General features: G+C 41.3%; 1 protein-coding gene across 1 annotated transcript in view; it reads left to right on the top strand.

The window, feature by feature from the left end:
• Positions 1 to 13,375, top strand: part of LOC124711826 (phenoloxidase 1-like) — a 67,236-nt gene extending 53,861 nt beyond the window's left edge. Inside the window, exons 9-12 of the mRNA XM_047242055.1 lie at positions 9,871 to 10,059; positions 10,135 to 10,270; positions 12,134 to 12,360; positions 13,121 to 13,375. Coding sequence (XP_047098011.1) covers positions 9,871 to 10,059; positions 10,135 to 10,270; positions 12,134 to 12,360; positions 13,121 to 13,375 — 807 coding nt within the window. The remainder of the gene's footprint in view (positions 1 to 9,870; positions 10,060 to 10,134; positions 10,271 to 12,133; positions 12,361 to 13,120) is intronic.
• The last annotated feature ends 3,359 nt before the right edge of the window (positions 13,376 to 16,734 follow it).

The raw sequence follows: 16,734 nt of genomic DNA, 5'->3' as shown, positions 1-16,734 counted from the left end.
TATCTTTGCCCCCCCCCCCCCTCACCTCTGGCTCTTTCCTTCCCCTTCTCCCCCTCTGGGAGTATGGTTTGTGCCTACGTCCGGAGACGGACGCTTGTAAATGTACCGCATTCTTCGCCTTCCTTGCTTGTATGTCTTCATCTTCCTTTGTCCTTCTCTTTTCCTTACCTCTTCTCTTTACCCTTTTCTCCGCTGCGGCGTTTGAGACCTCTCTTCTTTCCTTTCCCTTTCTCTTTCTTCCTCCCTGTGCGTGTCTGAAGGCCGACCCACGCACTTCCATGCGTAGCCAGTGACGGGGTAACGCGTAATTCCCCGCCCCGGGTAGACAGGTAGGACACGTACGTACCCCCCTGGTAATGGCCAGGCCCAGGGAGGGGTGATTACCCGAGCTGATACCCACCGAAAGTGCCGATTGGTCCCTCCGTCTGTCTGTCGGGAGGTGTGACCTGAGGTGTGAACAATCACCTAAGGCGGGAGTGCCCTCAGAGAGGGCCCCCACAAGGGAGGAGCGCGCCATCGGAGACGCCGGTAATCATGGGGATTCTTCCGCAATGGTTTCCTCACCTTCCACTATGTCTGCTCACAAGCATAAGTTCACCGAGTCTCAGCCACAGACAGTTCTCCCATCGTTGCCACAGTTCCTTGTTGTTTCTAGGTCTGACGAAGGTAACGACTTCTCCACGGTCAACCCTTTCATTATTCAGAAAGGTGTCGACGCAATTGCAGGTCCTGTAAAGTCTTGTTCCAGATTACGGAATGGCACACTGTTGTTCGAAACAGTCAGTGCCCTCCAGGCACAAAAATTGCTGTGTACCTCACTACTACACACCTTCCCTGTCCGGGTGGAACCACACTTCAAATTCCTCACGTGGAGTTGTTTATACACGCTCCCTCGATGGATTGTCTGACGAAGAAATTCAGCACTACCTGTCTGACCAGGGCGTAACGGCTGTTCATAGGGTTATGAAAAGGGTTGACACGATCATTATTCCAACCCGCACTGTCTTCTTGACATTTGACAAAGTTCAACTCCCATCGAAAATCAAAGCAGGCTATGAGATAATTTCCGTTCGCGTTGCTATCAGTGTCAGCGGTTCAATCGCACCAGCAAGTCCTGTTCCAATCCGGCCAAATGTGTTACTTGTGGCAAGGATGCCCATGAGGGTGCTTGTCCACCTCCATCCCCTCGATGCATCAACTGTATGGGTGACCACGCTGCTTCCTCTCGAGATTGCCCCGTTTTTAAGGACGAAAAGCTCATCCAGGAAATTAGAGTGAAGGACAAGGTGTCGACCTTTGCTGCTCGAAAATTATTCACCAGTCGACAGCTCACCGTGCCTCAGAAAGGAAAATACAGCACTGTCCTTGCTTCTCCTCGGCCAACAAAGGAGGCGGCCACGCAGACTTGCGACCTCATCTTTAGTGCTGCGGTCGTCAGATCGGCCAGCGCAAAGATCGCACGTTCAACCTCACCACTTCCGCCTGCCCACTCTCTGGCTCACCCTTAATCGAGTTCTCCTAAATCTCGAGCCCAAAAGTCAGACACCAATACTTCGAAAAAAGAGCATACTCGCGAAGAGTTTGTACGTACGGCAACCTCCCAACCATCGGTTCCTCCTTCCTCTAAACATTATACTTCCAAGAAGGCTACAAAGAAACCCAGTTCCTCTCCTTCTCCGCTAAGGCGTGTCCCATCTACAGCACCACCTGGCGGAAATCGCCCTCGGCCGTCTTCTGTGTTGCCGAGGGGCACTGCTGGCGGCCAATCAACCGGCCGATCGCTGGTGGCAGGAGCTGCTCCTGACCAACCTATGGATCAGGATCTTCTGCCTTCAGCTGAATGCCATTCCATGCTGTCGGTCGCAAGCTCAGAGCAGTCGTTGAGTTGACAGCGACCTTGGTCACATTCCTCCATTTTCTGTTCGCCCTATGTCCATTATCCACTGGAATATCCGCGGTATTCGAGCCAATCGGGTTGAATTGTCGATCCTCTTACGATCCTACTCGCCGGTCATCATCTGTCATCAGGAAACAACGCTGCGTCCCCATGACCGCTTTGTTCTCCCTCATTTTCAGTCCGTCCAATATGATCTCCCCTCTGTTGAAGGCACTCCAGCACATGGAGGACTCATTATTGTTCTCCTTGATACTCTCCATTATCACCCAATCCATTTAAACACTTCCTTCCAAGCTGTCGCCGTCAGTCTTTCCGTTTCCAGATACACGTTCTCTCTTTGTACTGTATACATTCCATCGTCCACACCAATGGCACGAGCTGATCTCCTTCATCTTCTTAGTCAGCTTCCACCCCCCTATTTGCTGGTTGGGGACTTCAATGCCCACCACCCGCTTTGGGGATCTCCACATCCTTGTCCACGTGGCTCCCTATTGCTAGACGTCTTCCACCAAGCGGATCTCGTTTGCCTCAACACTGGGGTCCCCACATTTTTGTCTGCCTCCACGACAAATTTATCTTATTTGGATCTTGCGGTCGGTACTGTTCCGCTAGCTCGGCGCTTCGAATGGTTCGCCCTTGATGATACACACTCGAGTGACCACTTTCCATGTGTCCTTAGACTGCAGCCTCAACTGCCATATATGCGCCCGCGATGCTGGAAGTTTGCCCAAGCCGATTGGACACTTTTTCGTCGCTAGTGACATACGATGACCGTCGCATTCCCAGCGTCGACGATGAGGTCACACATATTACCGACGTTATTCTTACAGCTGCGGAACGTTCAATACCACGCACCTCCGAATTGCCCCGGCGCCCCCCCAGTTCCTTGGTGGAATGGGGCATGCCATGACGCAATATGTGAGCGGTGACGTGCTCTTCGCATTTTCCGTCACCATCCTACTTTGGCGAACTGTATCCGCTATAAGCAGCTCCGTGCGCAATGCCGTCGTGTCATCCGCGATAGCAAGAAGGCAAGCTGGAAATTCTTTATTAGCTCATTTAACACCTTCACTCCCTCCTCGGAAGTTTGGAGTCGGCTTCGACGGTTCTCAGGCGCGCCTAGTTTCTCCCCGGTCTCTGGGCTCACTGTCGCGTATGATACCTTAGTGGACCCCGCCGCAATTTCTAACTCATTGGGTCAGCACTTTGCTGAGATTTCGAGCTCTTCAAATTACCTGCCAGCGTTTCTCCCGAAGAAACGTGCAGCGGAAGTGCGACATCTTGCTTTCTCCTCTCAAAATCACGAAAGCTACAATACTGTTTTCTCCATGTGGGAACTCCAACATGCCCTCTCTTCTTCTCGCTCCTCCGCCCCAGGACCGGATGGTATCCATGTACAAATGTTGCTGCATTTATCACCCCTTGTCTGCGTTACCTCCTTCGCCTTTATAATCGAATTTGGACCGACAGTACTTTTCCCACACTATGGCGGGAAGCTATCGTCGTTCCTGTTCCGAAACCTGGAAAGGACAGACATCTCCCTTCTAGCTATCGCCCCATTTCTCTCACAAGTAGTGTCTGTAAGGTTTTGGAGCGTATGGTGAATTACTGTTTAGCATGGTGGCTGGAATCCCGCGGTCTTTTTAACACCTGCCCAATGCGGATTCCGAAAGCATCGTTCTGCAGTTGACCATCTTGTTGCTCTCTCCACTTACATCATGAATAATTTTCTCCGGAAACGCCAAACAGTAGTAATATTTTCTGATCTGGAGAGAGCATACAATATCTGTTGGAGAACAGGCATCCTCCGCACACTGTTCTCTTAGGGCTTTCGAGGCCGGCTGCCCCTTTTCTTCGCGAATTTATGGCAGAGCGCACATTTAGGGTGCGGGTGAACACTACTCACTCCCGTACTTTCTCCCAAGAAAACGGAGTACCTCAGGGCTCCGTGCTGAGTGTTGTACTGTTTGCCATCGCCATAAATCCAATTATGGATTGTCTCCTTCCTGATGTCTCGGGCTCCCTCTTTGTGGATGATTTGGCGATCTACTACAGCTCTCAACGGACAAGCCTTCTTGAACGACGTCTTCAAGGATGTCTCGATCGCCTCCACTCTTGGAGCATCGAAACCGGCTTCTGTTTTTCTCCCAGTAAGAACGTTTGTGTTAATTTTTGGCAACGAAAGGAGTTTCTTCCACCCTCCTTACATCTAGGACCTGTCAACCTTCCGTTTTCAGACGTCGCTAAATTCTTGGGTCTTATGTTCGACAGAAAACTGTGCTGGTCCTCCCACGTTTCCTATCTTTCGGCTCGCTGTCTGCGTTCCCTTAACACCCTCCGTGTCCTGAATGGTACCTCCTGGGGAGCGGACAGAGTGGTCCTTCTCCACCTCTATCGTGCCTTAGTTGCGCTCGAAATTGGACTATGGAAGCATAGTCTACTCCTCTGCTCGGCCGTCTATTCTTCGGCGTCTCGATTCTATCCACCACCGTGGATTACGTTTAGTGTCTGGAGCTTTTTACACCAGCCCTGTGGAAAGCCTTTATGCTGAGACTGCTGAGCCTCCACTGTCCAATCGGCGAGCAGTCCTCCTGAGTCGTTATGCTAGCCATCTGCCTTCCATGCCTGCTAATCCAGCCCATGACATTTTTTCGACGCCTCCTTTGATGTAGGGTATGCAGGCCGCGCCTCCTCCCTACTACCACCGGGAGTCCGCTTCCGTCAACTGCTCCATTCTCTTTCCTTCCGCTTTCCTACAACCTTCTTGACAACTTGGGGGTACAGCACCGCCTTGGCTCTGTCCCTGGATCTGCCTGCTTCGCGACCTTTGATTTCCCAAGGATGGTACCCCTTCACTTGTTTATCGTCGGGCATTTGCTGCTCTGTGTGCACAAATGACGGACGCCACATTTATTTACACCGACGGCTTGAAAACATCGTTAGGTGCAGGGAGTGCCTATATTGTTGGCGACACCCCAAATCACTTTCGGCTTCCCGACCAGTGTTCGGTTTATACTGCGGAGCTTTACGCTGTTCTCCGGGCTGTCCACTACATCTGCCGCCATCAGCGGATACAGTACGTTATCTGCTCAGATTCTCTCAGCTCTCTCCTCAGTCTCCAAGCTCTTTATCCTGTGCACCCTCTGGTCCACCGGATTCAGGACTGTCTGCGCTTGCTCCACCTGGGGGGCATCTCGGTGGCGTTCCTCTGGCTCCCGGGACACGTTGGTATCTGTGGAAATGAGGCGGCCAATATAGTGGCCAAGGCTGCAGTCTCTCTTCCTCGGCCAGCTATTCAGTCGATTCACTGATCTATGGAGCGTTTTATGTCGCAGAGTTGTTCGTTTATGGCACGCGCATTGGTCGACACTTCCCCATAATAAATTGCGGGACGTCAAAGCTCTTCCTTGTGCTTGGACCTCTTCCTCCCGAATGCGTCGTCGGGAGGAGATAATTTTAACTAGACTTCGGATAGGGCACTGTCTTTTTAGCCATCGACATCTTTTAAGCGGTGATCCTCGCCCCCTCTGTCCCCACTGCTCTCAGCTGTGGACAGTAAGACACCTCTTAATTGAGTGCCCCTATTTTAATCCGTTACGCTCCCGTCTACAGCTATCGCCTGATATATCGTCGATTTTAGCAGATGACACGCGCTGAGCCGATCGCGTTCTCGAATTTATTAGCGCCAGTGAAATGACGTCAGTCATTTGAAGCTTTTTTTGGTGACAACCAAACCCTTTCTGTAGTGGATTTTTAAGCCTTCCTTCTGCTTTTAGTTTCTCAAATTTTATGACTTTCGTTCCCATTGCTGCTGGTTTCCATTTCCGGTTTTTTATTGTTTCCTAAGTCACGGACTGGGCGCTAATGACCATAGCAGTTTTGTGCCCTAAAACCAAACCAAAAAAAAACAAGAGCTCAAAATTGCTCAATTTCTCCACTTCATGCTCCACTTTCTAGCATCCACAGCTCTTAACTATCTCCATATGACAAAATAAAAATATGTAAACCCAAATAGAAATGGTGAGCTACAAATTGAAAATGGCTGTTTACAAATAAGCCCATAGCAACCAGAACATAAACAAATGCTATGAACTTACGCACCTACCTAATTCAACCAAAAATTCACTTCATCAAAACACTTAGAAAATAAATTCATATAGAAAAAACTACCTTGGGGAATGCCAGAAACTGGTTTAGTTTCACTTGAAGACTTATCATCAATAACACTATGTTAACATTCGTATTTATTTAGTTAGCACAAATAACTTAGTGGTTTCAGTGATGATAAATTGAGGTGCCAAACAGAAGCTGAGAAACATATACATGAAAACAAAGAATCTGGGATGTCTGCTGCTATAGGTAGCAAACATACAAAAGAAAAAACCCAACAATACAGAAGTTTAGATCTGTCTCTAATTCCAAAGAAATGACGATTTTTCACCAAAATGTGGGAGGACTTGGTAATAAAGTAAATGACATTACTGTTCTGTTAGAGGAACCACAAGGAATAAAAGATACTGATGTATTATGTTTTAGTGAACATGATGTGAAAGATATTGAAAGGTTACAGCTAAGTGGTTACTGTCAGGCAGCGCATTACTCTAGAACCATCATGGAAAAAGGTGGAGTGGTAATTTATGTAAAAAACATCTTACAATGCATTAGATTTAAAGAGCCATTGTATAGAGCAACAAATTGAAGTATGTGGTGTTGAGATTACTGTAAATGACTTCACGGCTGTAGTGTTAGCACTGTATAGATCTCCCTCAGGGAATTTGAATGTATTTCTTAAGCACTTAGATTCTTTATTATCCATACTGTACTCGAAGTCCAAGAACTTGATAATTACTGGTGACTTTAATGTTGATTTCCTAAACGAGGGCAATAGTAAAGCTGATTTAGTACATTTACTGGAGTCTTATAATCTGATGGCAATAGTAGATTTCCCAACTAGGAATACTGTTAACAGTAAAAGTCTGATAGATAATACATTTATAGATAAGTCTAAATGCAATGAGATCACTGTACATCCAATCCTTGGCCTTTCTGATCATGGTGGTCAATTGCTTAGGCTCAATTATATCAGTGTGTGCAACAGTTCCGAGCATTCTTGGAAATCTTTTAGGATAATAAATGAACAGGGCCTTAAAAAATTCAATGATAGCCTAAAAGAGAGAGACTGGAGCCGAGTTTATAGGGAAACAGATGTAAACAAAAAGTACAATTCATTTTTAAATGAATTCATGTCTGTATTTGAGTCCATCTTTCCCAAAAAAGTAGTTAGAAATATCCATATAGGCAATGCCAAGAAGTCTTGGATCACTACAGGGATAATAAAATCTTGTAGAACAAAGAGGATGTTATACAGTTCTCTCAGGACTTGCAATGATCCAAAGAAACGACAACACTACAAACTTTACTGTAGCATTCTCAAGAAGGTTATAAATAAATCTAAAAGTATGTGCATAAAATCAGAAATTGAAAGCTCAGAAAATAAAATTAAAACTATATGGAATGTAATAGAGAGAAACTGGCAGGACAACAGGGAACATGTCTCAGGTAGAGATTAATACAGGGGACAGCATCATAAAGAAACCTGAGTTGGTTGCAGAAATATTTAATAACCACTTTTTGAGACCAGCAGAGAAGACAGGCTGTAATGGTTCTATGGAAGAATCATTGTCCCTCCTACAGAAAGCTATTAGCAACAGAATCCCACAGTTATCCTTACCTCTAGTTACTGTAAGCGAAGTCATAAGAGTAATTAGATCATTAAAAAATAAAAATTCTGCTGGTGTGGACAATATTTCTAGTAAAATACTGAAACACAGTTATAAATTTGTTAGTCCTGTCTTATGCAACATACACAATGCATCCCTACACGATGGGATTGTCCCTGACAGACTTAAGTTGGCTGTAGTGATTCCTCTCTTTAAAAAAGGGGATAAAAGCATTGTTACAAACTATCGCCCAATATCCCTATTAACTACCTTCTCAAAAATTCTAGAAAAACTCGTGCACAGGAGGATTGTAGACCATCTCAACTTCCACAGTATCTTAAGCAAAAATCAGTTTGGTTTTCGTGCCGGTCTTTGTACTGAACAGGCAATATTCTCTTTCAGCAACCAAGTTTTGGAAGCCATTAACAAAAAAGTCTCCAGTGGGTATTTTTTGTGATCTTACAAAAGCCTTTGACTGTGTAAACCACCAAATTCTTTGGAAAAAGGCAGAATACTATGGTTTAGGTGGTACTGTTGGCTTGTGGCTACAATCATATCCACAGGATCGGAAGCAGACTGTAATGCTAAATGCCTCTTCTGGAGAACCTGCCTCGTCTGAATGGGGCACGATAACGTGTGGTGTGCCTCAAGGCTCCGTTTTGGGCCCACTGCTTTTCCTCATCTTTATTAATGATCTTCCTCTTTGTTCAGAGACAAGCAGCAAATTTACCCTGTTTGCCGATGATACCACAATTCTAATTGACGATTTGATTGATCATGATCTTGAAAAAACTACAAATACTGTTTTTAATGACACCTTAAATTGGTTCTCCTCAAATGGTCTCTCGCTCAATGCAGATAAAACTCATTATATGAGGTTCCATACATCACAAAGTAATCCCGATGAAATCAACATAAAATGTAGAGATCAATCAATACAGAAAGTTGAAAACACAAAATTCCTGGGTGCTTAGACAGTAAATGTAATTGGTCAGTTCACATTCTTCATCTATGTAAAAAACTTAGCTCAGCAACATTTGCATTACGGGTAATTTCTTCAGTGGCTGAAGTTGACACTATTAAGGTTGCCTACTTTGGCTACTTCCACTCATTGATGTCATATGCTATCATATTCTGGGGGAACCAACCACTTGCAAAAAAAGTTTTCACCATAAAAAAAAGCAATCAGAATAATGTGTGGGGTCCATCAAAGACACCCTTGCAGGCACTTGTTTCGGAAGATAGGTATCCTAACAACTGCCTCACAGTATATTTTTTCCTTGCTGACCTTTGTGTGCAAAAATTATTCCAACACCAGAAACAAAAACAATCTACATTTAGAAATGAAACGTCTCACTCTGGTACAAAAAGGAGTTTACTACTCCAGCATTAATCTGTTCAATGCTCTACCACTACATATCAAATGTGTTCACACAGAACTGCCAAAATTTAAACAAGTTCTCAAAGGTTACCTGACAGAGAAATCTTAGTATACTGTGGATGAATACCTGAAAGATAATGTATACCATCACTAAACTTATTGTCTAGAAGCAGTTCAATTGATTTTATCGTGCATTTGGGCATTAGTGCACTTTTTGTAACAACAGATTGGCTGTACATGTATTTACTCTTGTAGGCCTAATATCTGATTTAACTTTGTGCTCTATCTTTAACCTTTATTTAAAACTCCTTTTTCTGTCAAATGGTAGTTATCTAGCTGACATTGTATCTGTTACTGTACTTATAGTATGTCTTACATAAACTATGTACAATTTGCCATTGAATTGCCCTTGTATTTATTGTAAGTTTAAATTGAAACCTGTACAATTTGACACGTTCCATATCCTTGTGATTGACTCACTAACTGGATCTACAGAACAAGAAATAAATAAATAAATAAATAAATAAATAAATAGTAAGAGATAAAGTGGGGCTTAATGTCTTTCTAGACCTGTCATTTATTACCACCTCTTCAAGTCTTTCATTCTTCCACTTTTATCCGTCTGCAGAGGCTTCATTCTTTTATGGAACAAGTACTACTCTAGTCTAATCTATGGTGTATTGTTCAGTTACTGTGTGTGTGTGTGTGTGTGTGTGTGTGTGTGTGTGTGTGTGTGTGTGTGTGTGTGTGTGTGTGTGTGTGTGTGTAACATTTTGTCTGAAGGTATAGAGAGTAAGGTCTGTAGTTTCCAACTTTGTTCGAAACATGTTGCAGTGAAACTATTAAATTATTTTATTGAATTATTTTTTCAGCTAAGCTTTGATTATGTTCATGTTACTGGTGTTGAAGTCGTATCAGAGAAAGCTCCAAAGAATGAATTTGTCACATACTGGCAGCAAAATGATATAGATCTTTCACGGGGACTTGACTTTGCACCACGAGGTCCAGTGTTCGTTCGTTTCACACATTTGCAGCATGCACCATTTGTCACCAAGATACAAGTACGTATCAATCATCTACTAAATTTTACAATTTGCTATTCAATGAAAACAGACTAACATAATTGATACTTGTAGGTTGAAAATAAAGGACCTCAAAGACCAGGAACTGTGAGAATTTTCATGGCACCAAAGTACGATGAAAGAGGTCTTCCAATGTTGTTAAGAGACCAGAGATCCCTCTTCATTGAAATTGACAAGTTCTCTGTGCAGTGTAAGTATTTACTCTTATAAGCAGCATGTATAATGTATATTAAGGCTTTTTCAAAGTCTCATCATTATGACAAAAATGCTGGATGAAAATACTTAAAGATCATTTCCATAAAAGATATCATCATGAGGCAATTCCCTTGTCACAAAATTCCTCCAAAACAAATTTTGGTAGTTATGCCCAGTGGGTTGTAACTCAAAGCCCAGTCTGTGAGCAAAAACTGGATTGGTTACATCAGTAAATACTTCACTTAGTTGCACTTGAGTGTTGCATTGAAAATACATGATGCAATAGATTTGTGGAATGAATGAAGAAAAATACAAAAATAGACCTTTTGTCTGTACACAGCTATTACAGCTGTAATGTACCCGCTCTGTTATTGTTTTCTGTTTTTTTGTTATTGTAGTTGTAGAGATATGAAATTGTAGCAGTTTGCTTAGTCAGCCATAATTCGGAATTTTTTGACATTAAATGGAGCCTGAAGCTTGAGTAACAGATACTTCACTTGAAGTGTGATTTGCGGCATAAACAAAAATTAATTGCGGAGATGCAATCCACAGAATATTAACAGAAAAGCTTTAGAACAATGCGCACGACTGACCAGACACATTCAGAGGGTACGTACATTCTTGTACGAGTGGTTGCGATCTGATGAAAGATCTATCTTAAATTTTTTTCTGTAAAATAATTATGTTGTAACACTCGGAGACTGCGAACGTACAATCAGGGTAGAGGCACGTACTTTCTATCATTCCCCGTGGCCTGGGTAAAAAAAATTGCAATTATTTAAATTTAAGAATATTTCTTTTCCAATCATTCCTATTTTTATACCAAAAGGAAGATTGCAGATTCTGAATGTCTTGGCAAAAACGCACCGAAATTAATCTTGGCGGCCACCAAAGGAAAGTAGTGAGAACAATCGTGTACCTCTGTTGTTGAGCAGCACCGTCGTAAAGATGGTCGCCTCCGTCTAAAATTTGCCTTCTCGAATTAACAGAATAATTTGTACTCCATTGGTATGGGATTTAGGCTTGATCTTGACAGAAATTATAAAACACATTTTTCATCATTTGACACCTTCATTTAACACACACAGACCTGAAACTATACAGTGCGTCTTTATGCCAGCACATCGGAACAAGAAGGTAGTTAATACTAGAAGTATAAAAGCATCTCGAAATTAGTCCTTTGTCTCTCAATGATAAAGTTTACCAGAGTAGTCCTCTGGTATGACAGTCAAACAAATTTTCTTCTTGTATCTTTGAGATTAAATTACATCATTTTTTAGTTCCTTTTCATGGCTTATAAATCAAAACTGCAAAGAGTACGTTTCAACTATACTAGTAAAATCATACGACTGGTTTCCATAGTTAAAATCTTAAAACTTCATTTTTTATCCTATTCTTTCTTAACTCTGCTACATTCTTCAGGTATTAAGTTAATGTAGTGTTAAAAGATGAAGGTACACTTCCAAGTGACTGCAGCTTGGATTTTAGTGTGAATGTGAAAAATTATTTTATTGTGGAAGGATAAGCTGTGTATCAAACATCGATTCTTGAAGGTTCCATAAAGATATGCTGTGAAACACCTTAACAAAAATTATTCTGCTGGTTCAGCAATTTAACAGGTGTTAAACAATATCAAAGGAAATAACCCATAATTTGTTACATTTATGGACTGTTAAGATATTTTACTTCAAATCCCATCTACTAAAAGAAGCCAGTATTACATTCACCACCATGTAATAATAATGAAATTTATAATGTATTGTCTACTTCCAGTGTATAATACTCCATTGCATCTTATCTATAAATCCAATTGTAAATGTTTTCTCACTTAAATTCAGTGGTAAATTCCCTTTTCCAGTAAAGAGTGGTAGCAACATCATACAGCGCCGTTCAGATGAATCATCAGTAACAATACCATTTGAGAGAACATTCCGCAATTTGACTGGAGTAGGAGAGTCTCAACAGGTGGCAGAATATACCTATTGTGGCTGTGGATGGCCACAACACATGTTGATACCAAAGGGGCGCCAAGGGGGCCTACCTGCTGAGTTCTTTGTCATGGTATCAGATGGTAGTATAGACAAGGTGAGTTTTCTTCTGCCAGCTGTTTGCATTGCCCATTTCCAGCAAAAATTGCTGTAAAAGATTTCTCGTAAATTATGTATGAGGTGGAAAATTCATTGACAATAGTTTGTCAAACAATAGCAGTGCTTAAAGGTTAGTAATTCCCCATGATTATTTGATGGACATCCTATCTGAAAGACGAAACCATGTGGTGCCTACATCTCAGATCTGCTGGCCACTGAATGGGGTTCCAGTTTTCCATTTAATATGGAAAAAGTATTCACATCATATTTACTGTGGTTTGTAATTAAAGTGACAATCACTTCAGATTCTTTTAAGGATGTTCTCATGAGCATTTAAAGTGCTCATAACGAAGTGCCTGCTTACATTTTTCAACCAATGTGTCTATTAAGTACCGTTAAATTTCCTATCGTGGTTGATAATTTTCATAATGCATGTACTGGATCACTTAGAGGTTACTAAAATTATAAACAGTATCACCTGTGTAAAATGTGTTCATACATTGCAGACTTGGTATATTAGTTTAATTACAGATAATACTTGCACACAATTTTTCAGCCAGATCACCCAAATAGTCTGCTGTAGCATTAAGGGCTCTACAAAGTGTTTCATATGGTTTTGTACAAAATGTCATAGTTTTCAGCTGCTACATAGTTCTGTGGATATAATGAGGCACTACTTACATTAACACACACCTTGAATATACTTACCACTACCTTACATGTGGAACATACAGTTCAAATTGTGTAACTGCTTCCAGGTTGAACAACCCCCTCCAGAACAAAATTGTCGTGCAGCTCATAGTTACTGTGGATTGCACAAGCGTCTCTACCCAGATCGCCGCAGCATGGGCTACCCCTTTGACCGCGTGCCAAGAGACGGTGTAAATACTTTACGCGAGTTCATGACACCAAACATGGGCTTAATTGATGTGAAAATAAGGCATTATGAAACCACTGTAGGCCCAGGGCCTGGAAATGTTCCTGTGCTGCCTCCTAATCTGAGCAAACTATGATTTTTATTTTTTATTATTTATTATTAGTATTTTATATTCATGACTTACTGCAGATGCCTTATATACTCCTACAAAAATTTTGGATAAAAACTTTTGCATGTATAATTTTAATAAACAAAATTTCAACATTGCTATTTGTTATTTTTATAAAGTTAGTAATAATGAAAACTCTTCCAACAAAATTAAGGCTTTTTTTTCCGCAGAAAAAGTGGCACAAATTATTTACCAGAAAGTAAATTCTAACCTAAGCAACAGGAAATAAAGTTAAGTATAAGGTACAACACACATAGTGGCACTGCAAGCATGACAACGGTGGAGAACTTTTGACCTTAAATGAACTAAAGTTTGGTGCTTACTTTTTGCAAAAGATAGTAGCAAATATCTATTACTGAATATTCAGGTTATGTCTTGATGCACAACAAATTAAATTAGTAATAGTAAGGGATGAAAACTGCTAACGAGCATCTAGAGAAAAGTTTCCATATTATCATGAATTTGATAAAGCATCTAGAAAGGTTGTGCTACCCTTGCCCAATAGGTATGCAAATTGACATACTTAATCTAAAAGATACACTGAAATGTGACTATAAGGTTAGCTGTCATAGTTCATATGTGGATTTAAACAATAAAAATCCCTGTAGATAGGTTACATCAGTTCACAGTTCACACGAACATCATAGATCATTTACAAAAAGGCATGACACAACATGACCCAGTTTGGGAAATTGGAAACAACCTGTTTTCCATTGAATGAAGCAATACCAGGATGACATACTTAAATTGGCTGCAAGATTGATGAACAACTAAGTTCATTCAACTCACAGTATGAGCAACTGATAAATCTGCATTTACTGAAATGAACACAACTTGCACACACATTTGATACTTCAGTTTCATGCACACAATCTGAAATTGTCACAATTGTTACATTGATGAAAAGTGACTTGGGCTACAATGGGGTTCCTAAGTTATTGCAATGTCACACTCAAGGCATTTTGTGGGAATTTATAAATGCAAGAAATATTTCTCATGTTCATTTCTGGAAAAGATTTTATACACATAATGCATGGTGTTGTAAATGAAGTCCTGATACAACAAAAAAAAAATACAAATTACCCCACTGAGTAGTCTGTGAACAATGATTGCCTTAACAGTACGCAGCATTGTCTCAACAGTTATCTAGTCAGAATGCATAAGCAACATTTACACAGAAAATTTTTTTAGTACAAATTAGTATTTTGCAACACGTCATTCGATTGTTAAAGCTGTAAAAAATCTAGTTTTAGACCTCATATGTTACATATGTTACAGCATTCAGTAACAAACATTATTAAGGAACTAAAGAGTAAAATTCCACTCAAAAGGAGTCTCCCGCAAGGTTTGGTGCTGGTACTAACGATATTCACATATCTAATGACAAACCAGTGGCTTTCACTAATATATATATATATATATATATATATATATATATATATATATATATCAAAACACTTCTGTCGAAGTCAACTAGTGGGCACGGACAGGAGGAAAAAGAGGAAATTCCTGAAACTAAGTAGACAGCTTATGTACAAGGAAGCATTTTGTAATTTTGCAGATTTTTGAAAAGACTAAATTTGTTGGGCCTCCAACCTGACAAAACTCCGAAGGAATGTGGTATCCACATTAGAATCTTTGCAGTTACTAGATAAATATTAAATGCCACAGAATTAAGTCCACGGAAGAAATTTAACATTTCCAATGTTAAGAAGTGATTGACACAAGGTAAGGGGGACAATCCATATTTTTGAATGGCAGCTAAAGATATATGGATGGGATATGAGCACACATCAAGAGATGCTAGAGCACTTGTAAAATGTGCCTCATGAGGCACTGAGACTTTACCTCTCTGCTTCACACATGGGTCTTAAAACTTGATACTCCTTGCCCTTTCTGTGCTTCATTACTTAATGATCCTACACTGTTCTGGTCTCTGATGTCTTTTCCTGCTATTACAAAAAGATCGATATGCAGAAATACCATTAACTGTGGCTTTCATTTGTATATTAAGAATGAATGAAAGTGAGCACTTGGGGTCTTCAAAGACCTCAACTATACAGGATTAGTTACCTTTGATGGAAAAGTTGTTCAGTGCAGAGGGTAAGAAGATTCTTCATATGTGGGATATTGCCAATGTCAATGAATGCATTTTTGACTGAATCACAACAAATACTTACTCAGGTTGCGAACAGAGGGAAAGCGGTGGTAATGGAAGAGGCGGCTAAGGAAGATGTCATTCATGGTAATAAGTAATGACATGACAGACTTCAGAGGAAAAATGAAACACTTGCGTATAAAGAGCCTCCAATTAAGTACCAAACTACATCTTATCTGGGATAAACCTGCTCCTAAAGTGGCACCCCTAGTTCAAAACTTAATTACCCAGAAATATCTGTTGTGGTTATGGAAACAGAAGTGCTTGGCAGTGAAAAGTAGAATGAAAATAAGGTATACTATTAGTACACCTGTGGTATGGAATGATCTAAATTTTTCATATTTTCTGGAGCTTCGAGATCAGGGTGGGAGGACTCGAGGGAACAGTGGAATGAGAAATATGGCAGGCCTATTTTCATTGCGCTATGCACCTAAAAAGATTCCAAGCTATTGTTTGTTGCCTCAGATTAGACAAGATCAGACACTGCAGCGCGGTGCAGCGACACTAACATATAAGAATTTTGTCGGCACATCAAACCACCCCGAAAGTAACTGCATAGATGAAGGGTAAACCATGTCATCTTTAACTGGATGATCACCCACGAAGTCACTAGGTGGCATGCACTGTCCATGTTGTGGCAGTTGTTGAGCTGCTGCACTTGACAGTGACCATTTTGAGCTGGGCGTAAATATTTGTTCACTTATAATCAAACCTGCATTATTTACACTTGTATACGCAAAAGGACAGTTGCTAGGCTGTGTGGCACTAGCACAGAAAGACACCAGTAGATGCGTTGTTCCAAAGACAATGTGGGCTGGCACACGAAGTCCGGTAATGATGAAGAGAAGCAAAAAATAACTCGTGAACATACGATGACGATGTTGGGGTCACCACTATGGTTATCACATATTATAGGGTGGTAATAACACACTTAGATGTCATTTATACATTTATTTAGCACTGAAGTAAGTCAAAACATCATGGCGGTACAAAAGGTGCATGCCAGGAGAATAGAAAAAATTTAGTACAAAGATGCTAGAGTCCAAAGATAGGGCGTTTTGTGCCAGAGGTGCCACAGGTATGAGTAAGAGCCTAACGGATACAGTGCACCTGTAAATTGCCAACCCACCAGCAAAATACACTGTTCTGTGTGTCCAAGACATCCAGA

This window comes from Schistocerca piceifrons, chromosome 8, assembly GCF_021461385.2.
Source record: "Schistocerca piceifrons isolate TAMUIC-IGC-003096 chromosome 8, iqSchPice1.1, whole genome shotgun sequence".
Classification (NCBI taxonomy): Eukaryota; Metazoa; Arthropoda; class Insecta; order Orthoptera; family Acrididae; genus Schistocerca; species Schistocerca piceifrons.
The sequence above is the reverse complement of the archived record's forward strand: the minus strand, read 5'-3'. Positions and strand labels throughout refer to the sequence as shown.